The sequence below is a fragment of the Squalius cephalus genome (genome assembly GCF_949319135.1).
Source record: "Squalius cephalus genome assembly, chromosome: 7".
Taxonomy (NCBI): Eukaryota; Metazoa; Chordata; class Actinopteri; order Cypriniformes; family Leuciscidae; genus Squalius; species Squalius cephalus.
In genome coordinates, this window is record NC_137128.1 from 34,957,607 (window position 1) to 34,965,255 (window position 7,649).

Here is a 7,649-nt window from a genome sequence, read left to right on the forward strand (position 1 = left end):
TATACACTCTGCTCAAATGATTATGCTTGTCACTGAGCAGAGCAATTAACATCTCAGAACATGGTTTACTGCTTAGTTTTTATTGCTAAGATTAAAGCACTATCTTTTTTTATTAAGCCATTACCTGTGTGAGGAAAACACACAGGACATCAAGTAAATCTCATCACTGTTCGGTAGCTTCATATTCAACCGTGTGTCCTGTGCACCTCAAACAAAACAAAACAATGAAAAGGGGTTAATGGGAGACTCTGTGATGCTACATGGCAACTATTAAAAAGGGAAATTACAGTGGCCTTTGGTACTGTGAGCAGCGACTTGGATTTTAGTGTTTAATTCTCTAACAATGGTAACATGCAAGCAATGGTGACTGCAGAGTGGCATCAAAGTAGATTTAGAGCAAAGGTTATCTGGAAATAACAAATGGCAAATTGCACAATTTGTAATTGGGGCCAAGATCCTTGGGTGCCCCACAATCATAAATCCAAGCACTGTTCGGGAAATGAAGTGACTGCATAAAACAGTTCAGTGAATACCACTATTTGGTAGTGATTTTGTTGTAGGACCATGGTTTAATTATGTAATTAAATGACCATTGTCAGAGTGGTGGCCTTGTAGTCAATGTGAGAGCTCAGAAATATTGTGCTGTTGTGATCATGGGAAACCTAAGATTTAGCTGTTCCTATCCTGGTCCCCAATGCATCTGAATATGTTTCCTTAGTACACCAAAAGAGTAGTATGTCCAAATACATATTGTTTGAAAAATAGTAGGAGAGAAGTACACGGATGACTACAACTTCCAATTGTATCGGTCACAAAAGTTCTTCATCAAAAGAACCTACTCTGTGATTTCAGATGCAACTCCTCTCTCTTTGTTTCTCAATTAAAACTGAAAAAATACCTGAAAAAAAAAGAAGACCAATGTGAAATGCCTACAGGGAAAGTGAATGGCTTCAATGATTTGTATAAACATTGCAGATTCCATTGCAGGAACCATTTTTGGTACCCCAGTGAACAGTTTTTTTTTACAAAAGCAATGTTTTTCTTAGTGTGAAGTACATTAGTCTAAAGAACATTTTTTTACACTATAAAAAATATTTTGTGGAATGGAACCATCCATGCCAATAAAGAACCTTGCCACTTTGTAAGAGTGTTGGCAGATCACAGGAACGTAACCTTCCCATGCTGTAAACAAAAATGTTTGAACAAAGTCCTGGATTTGATTTCCTGCTATGTGATTAGGCTAAAGTTGAACAAAAGCTGAACAAATGGAAAAGAACTGCATTGTTGTACATTTGTGTTTATGGGGTGGGTGATTTCATATGGTTTAAATAGGCTTGTAAAAGCAGTTTACATTTGCAAAACGCAGTGGCTTTATATTAGACGTATTACGGGAATGGGAGGATAGCCATAAACAGGACTGTCTTATCTGCACGTTATATGTGTAGCAGTTCATTTCACCACACTTTGCATGTTGCTGGAGATTTCAAGTCCAGGCAAGAGTTCCTGAGCGACAAATACCGTTCATCGGAAGTTTAAACGCAGCGTTGAACAGGTACGTATCTCGTTTACATAAATGCGTAGCCTTTGTAAAGGAAGATCGCAATAGGTTTTTCATTATAATGTCACAAGAAAGACAATGCTATATTATATCCATCGCATTAAACACATAGCTTCGAGACAAGTCGACGTGTCAAAAGAGTGAAACGAGAAAATAAAATGTATCTTTCCATCTGCACGACGCTTTGATAAATAATTATTAATTTGTGATTATGCAGTGTTGCATAACTTTCATTCCGGGCCAATTATTTGTCGCTGTGAAGAAGGTTGCAATGGATATATGTAACCACAGGGAGACGTGCTTGTTTTTCTCTCCGCTTCCCTGTTCCCTGTCACTGACTAGCGACTCATTTTTGCGAATCGGTTCTTTGAGAACAGTTCGTTACAGACAACAAAATGATTCGGCTGTTCACTACGCCATCATGTTCAAACAAATAGGGCTGAGCAACAAACTCAGACAGGCTCCTCTTCTCTTATATCGAAATCCTCTGACATTTTTCTTTAAAAAATCTTGTTTTAGACTTCTAATTCGTTACCGGTGTTTTGTTTTGCTCTATGGGTCATTCTATGGAAATGTCCATTTTTCTGTCCCTAGCCTTTACAGAAATATTACACTTAAAAAAACATTACACTTCACATTACACTTTCTTTATATTTTAAAATAAAACAATATGTTATTTGAACAATTACACCTTCTTGAGCCATCAATGTGGCAATATTTGATTTTTATTAATTAATTAATAAGTCATGTACAGAGGGATTTATTTTGAGGTCAATAACAGGTTTTTACACCATTTAAAATAGAATAATGTATACATAACTATCAAATATATTATGTAAATGATATAAAAACAACAACAAAATGCAGAATAAATATTATAAAATTTATAATGAAAGTAGTGGTCCCCTGGAGTTGTGTCACTGGTGTTACCGTTAAACAAAAATCTCTTATTTTGAAATAAAAATCGCACTGATGACATCACTTGACTTCCTTCTTCCAATTTCCTGAATATCTATGAAGAAAAGCCCATGGTAGATCCACTGTCTCTTTTCAGTTATCAGAAATCTTATCATTTATCTCATGATTTCATATGAAGCTTTTAGTTGAACTCACTGGTATGACCTACTTTATTGTTAGGTAATTGTAAAAAAAATGAAATAAAACTAGAATACAAATGGATTAAACTACTTAATTTAGTTAGTATACCATGATTGACAAGATGTGGTTTGATACCTTGCAGCAGCCATTTTGTAAAATTAATTTTCCATGAAAATTGTCACTGGTGTCACTTTTCTTATGGGTAACAACACCAGTAACACCAGTGACTCCCATTTATAGATAAACTTTATTCAAAGCTATTAATTTAGATGATATGCCAAATGTAACAATTTAGTCTCATCTACTTAATTATAGTTGAAGAATAAGGATCTTTGGTCTTATGTATGTCATTGGTGACTCATTGTGTCACTGATATTACTGTCTTTTTTTTCTGTCACATTAAATACAATGTCACATGTGACATAATAATAATTTTACATCCATTTAATTCTGCTACACTCAAAAGTTAAGATTTAAAGGATTGCATCATTACTTGATTTAACTGGTTTTAAAATATTTTCATTGTTATAGCAAACACATGGTTGCGCAAACGAACTAACCTCATTCAAGCACACTTTTAACAAACCTGCTTAAAATAAATAAAACAATCTCCTTATTTGTTGCATTATTATTATTTTTCGGTAACTCTGACTACATGTGCTGAAAAAAATTTGAAATAATATTTCATAAAAACCTTTAATATTGCCAAAGAAGTAAGGTAACACCAGTGACAAAAAAATGGTACATGCGGTCTTTAAATAAATGCACACAAAAATATAAAAAATCATTAAGCTGTCATTTATGCGTATTCATAAAGTCAAAGGGTAATCTAATAATGTGGTGTAAGTTTAAATGTTAGAAAAAGAAATCAATTTTAAGACATCTTGCCATACCAAAAGTGGATGTTTCTGTAGAATGACCCTTATGCTCTGAGCTTTCGCGTTTTTATGCGTGCGTTGGGTCATAGGTCATCCGCCGGAATTAGACAGTGTTGACAGTGTAAAATCGTAAACAGTGTAAAGACGATAGGCCTACCATAAAGATACCCATGTTAGTTATTCTGTTTATTATAAGCACGTGCTGCAGTTTTGTCATCTGCCACTTTAAATGCTCAAGCTTTTAAGAGGCAGGAGAGGCAGCTCACTGCAGAGCCAATGGGAGGAGCTTGATGTCCAGCTCCCCCTCGCTGGATGTAGTGGGTGGAGCTTAAAGGGCCAGCCACACCCTAACACTACCCATAGCCCTATCCCTAAACCTAATTATGTCAAGCTAACTCCATGAAGTCCACAGAGGTGGAGCTGAACTAGGTCAAGCTCTGCACCCATATCGTCCAGAGAGGGGGAGCTGGACGTCATTTGGCTCTGCAGTGAGCACCACTTGCTTTATAACAGGATGGATCAGCTGGTAAAAAAATCGTTCTGAAAGTGATTCCAGTAAAAAAAAAAAAAAATCATTCTGAAAGTGATTCCAGTAGTTATCGTCCTTGGTGTGAACAGGCCTTTAAACTAGTTTATATAGACTGTGTGAACCAATTCAAAGATCTAATTCAAAAGAACCGCTTTATGAATCAGACATCAATCTGTGTTTATCAGATGGCACTATCAGGATGGATTTGTGTGGTGACTGGTGCTTCCAGAGGAATTGGAAGAGGTATTGCCCTTCAGTTATCTGAGGCTGGCGCTACTGTGTACATCACTGGTCGACAAGAGAAAACTCTAAAGCAGACAGCAGCTGAGGTTTGGAAACTGGCTATTGATTGTAACATTAATAACCCTCTGTGGTTTGTGCAACTTGGGGAAGGTGATACTGTTTTCATGCTTCCTTTATTTCCATGATGACAGGTGACAGAGAGAGGTGGGCGGTGTCTCCCTGTGGTCTGTGACTCATCTAAAGAGGATGACATCAAGGAGCTGTTCGAGCGTGTCCAGCGTGAGCAAAATGGCAGGCTTGACATGTTGGTGAATAATGCTTATGCTGGTGTACAGGTCAGTTACAGCTAACGGTGGAACAAATATTTAGATTTTGTAAACTTGATTTATTTTTACTTTTGATGTTTCATAAAATAACTTTTTTTTTATTATTGTTGTGTTTATGTCTGTGTGTTAGGCTATTTTCGACAACATGAACAAGAAGTTCTGGGAGGTGGATCCAGATATTTGGGACACCATCAACAACACTGGACTCAGGTACAGTACAGATCTGGAGGTGACTCCAAATAAAATAATGAAATATAATGCATGAACAGATGTAAAAAAAAATAATAATAATTTTGAATAAATTTGAAGACTTTTTGTCACTTATCCAATAGACAGCCTCAAATTCACCAAACAAGTTTGGGAGATATTTTTAAATCTTTTTGAAAATTAGCCCCTTTTGCTCACCAAGGCTTGATTTACTTGATCAAAAATACAATAAAACAGCAATATTGTGAAATATTATTACAATTTTAAATAACATTTCTGTTTTAATATATTTACTATATAATATATATCTATAATTCTATATATTATAATTATTTATAATATATTTAATATATATTTTTATATGAATAAAAGTATTCATTTCTTTAAAAAAATTCTTTCTGACCGCAAACTTTTGAACGGTAGTATATGACAACTTTAAATCCCAGATATACTTAAAGCAAAATCAAACAATGAACTGGTCTGACTCTGGAGCCATTTTGAACAAAATCAGGCCAAAACGATGTTCGTTTTGAGCTCATTTCAGGAGTTTGAACCATCTTGCCAAAGCAAACTTCCTGGAAAACCTTAATCGGAATGTTAACTAACAGAATACCGCAGCTTGCGTATTTTTTACCGCAAAGCAAATAAGGAAAAAGAACTTTGTTCTGAGTAAATTGGGGGCATTTAGTTACCCTAGAAATCGAATTCTTCCTTTGCAAGAAGGACGTTTTTGCTGTTTTGATGACCGGATACAGCAAGAGTCTACCAGTTCTACCAGTTACCTCTGCTGGTAGCTAAGCGTATGGGGCTCTGGATACGTCACCCCGTGTATTGTTGTGATTGGTCAGTGTTATCCAATTGCGTGCAGTGAAATTTTCAAATGCATGCTTGGTGCCTCCCCTCGTGTTGGGTGATTTTCATTACTCAATGCCAGACCCTTAATCTTTCGGGTTTGGGTCTGGATTTCCAGGCAAGCATTTATTACCGAACCATATAAAAATTTGACCCTTAAAGCAATACTGCACAATTGAAAAATCACAATTTTTTTTTGCTTTGAGAGCCGTATCAGAGATCATGGTCACTGTGTTTTTACAGGGGTCACTATTTCTGCTCAGTGTATGCGGCAAGGATGATGGTGGCTCAGGGCAAGGGCTTGATTGTGTTCATATCATCCATGGGTGGCATGCGCTATCTCTTTAATGTACCCTATGGGGTCGGCAAGGCTGCAGTAAGTCAGTGCACACAACATTTCAGATTCTATATTTGCAGTCCTGTTCAGCCTATCATATTGAAAGCCTGATTATTTCAGTTGCACAGAATACATTTTCAGTTACATTCCATTTTTTGTTTGAAGACTATTCCTTCATTATTCTCAGAGCATTTATGTTCCATCATTCTTTCGGTTCTTTTCTTCAGTGTGACAGAATGGCAGCAGACATGGCAGTAGAGCTGAAGAAGAAAGGTGTGGTTTCTGTAAGCCTCTGGCCAGGGGCAGTTCAGACTGAGTTGGTGAATCAGTATATATCTCATGATGAGGCACCTCAAGTTTTGGATCCCAAAGTAAGCCATATTCATTTTATCCCAGATTTGAATCAGCATTGGTTTTAAAGTTAATATAAAATGGGTATGATTGTGATATTACAAACATACCTTGCTAAATATTTGTTTACAATCTGTTTCTCAGTTCAAGGAAGTTTTCAGTAAGGGTGAGACGACGGAGTTTAGTGGACGATGCATAGTTGAGCTGGCCAAAGGTTGGATTTAAAAAAAAATTATAATTTAATGAGTGGTTAAAGTTAACACGGTTATGAATTACCATGAAAGGCAAATTGATGCAAAATGTATTACTTGGGAGGCTCTTGTTCATGTTACTTTCTGCTTCTTGGTGACAAACAGATACAAGTCTGATGTCCATGACTGGGCAAGTGTTGATGACCTGTGACCTGGCTCGGCGCTATGGACTCACAGATGTTGATGGTACGGTGATAGATGTTTATGCTGGACTAATGGTGCTCCCTGTTATGAACAAAGATACATAGATGTTCCAAAATCCTACACAGTGTTTATGATGTTTATTTTCCAGGCCGCAGTGTCGTGGACTACACCTCTCTGAAGTTCGTCTTTTCCCAGGTACCCTATGTGTCCTGGCTCTCCGTATTCACTCCTTCATTCATCAGAGTGCCTCGTTCCATGCTGAGTCTTGGCAGTGGAAAATTTTAACATGTCATGGTGCAGAAACAGAGCTCATTTTTTCCCTTTTTTTAATGTTGTTTCTAAAATAATTGTAATGTACATCTTTACAAAGGAGTAGGCACTGATTAAAATATCAGTAGCTGAGTCTGGAAGACACTTATTGCACAATTCACTAGCACATTTCTAAAACAATAAAAAAATATATACCCTTTTAAATATACTGGTTTTAAATGGAAAGAGAATAATTAATTGTAATAAATGAATGTATACTAACCAAACATTTTATTTCAATAAATACTGACATTTTACTAGTCAAGTCAAGTCAAGTCATCTTCATTTATATAGCGCTTTTAACAACGTAGATTGTTTCAAAGCAGCTTCACAGAGATAAGCGTATAATTTAAGGTAACAGAGATTGTTTTGGCTTTATAGCAGAGTTAAGTTATTTTCCATCTAAAGTTAGTTTTGATTGATTTGCTTCCGTCGCAACGATCATTTGTTATTAAATTAGGGGCCGCTAAGACGACACCATTCCCTCTACACAGACTTTAAACGCGAACCTGTGAGAAACGCTGATGGCGTTCACATGCGCATTTAGAGTGGGTTCTATAGTTATG

General features: G+C 36.3%; 1 protein-coding gene across 1 annotated transcript; it reads left to right on the plus strand.

The window, feature by feature from the left end:
- The first annotated feature begins 1,248 nt into the window (after window positions 1-1,248).
- On the plus strand, window positions 1,249-7,351 carry dhrs1 (dehydrogenase/reductase (SDR family) member 1). The gene is made up of 9 exons (XM_079875530.1): window positions 1,249-1,552; window positions 4,249-4,392; window positions 4,498-4,641; window positions 4,763-4,842; window positions 5,935-6,067; window positions 6,256-6,399; window positions 6,524-6,593; window positions 6,736-6,816; window positions 6,923-7,351. Exons 2-9 carry the CDS (start codon window positions 4,249-4,251, stop codon window positions 7,057-7,059), a joined length of 933 nt encoding a protein of 310 aa, XP_079731656.1. The 5' UTR covers window positions 1,249-1,552; the 3' UTR covers window positions 7,060-7,351.
- The last annotated feature ends 298 nt before the right edge of the window (window positions 7,352-7,649 follow it).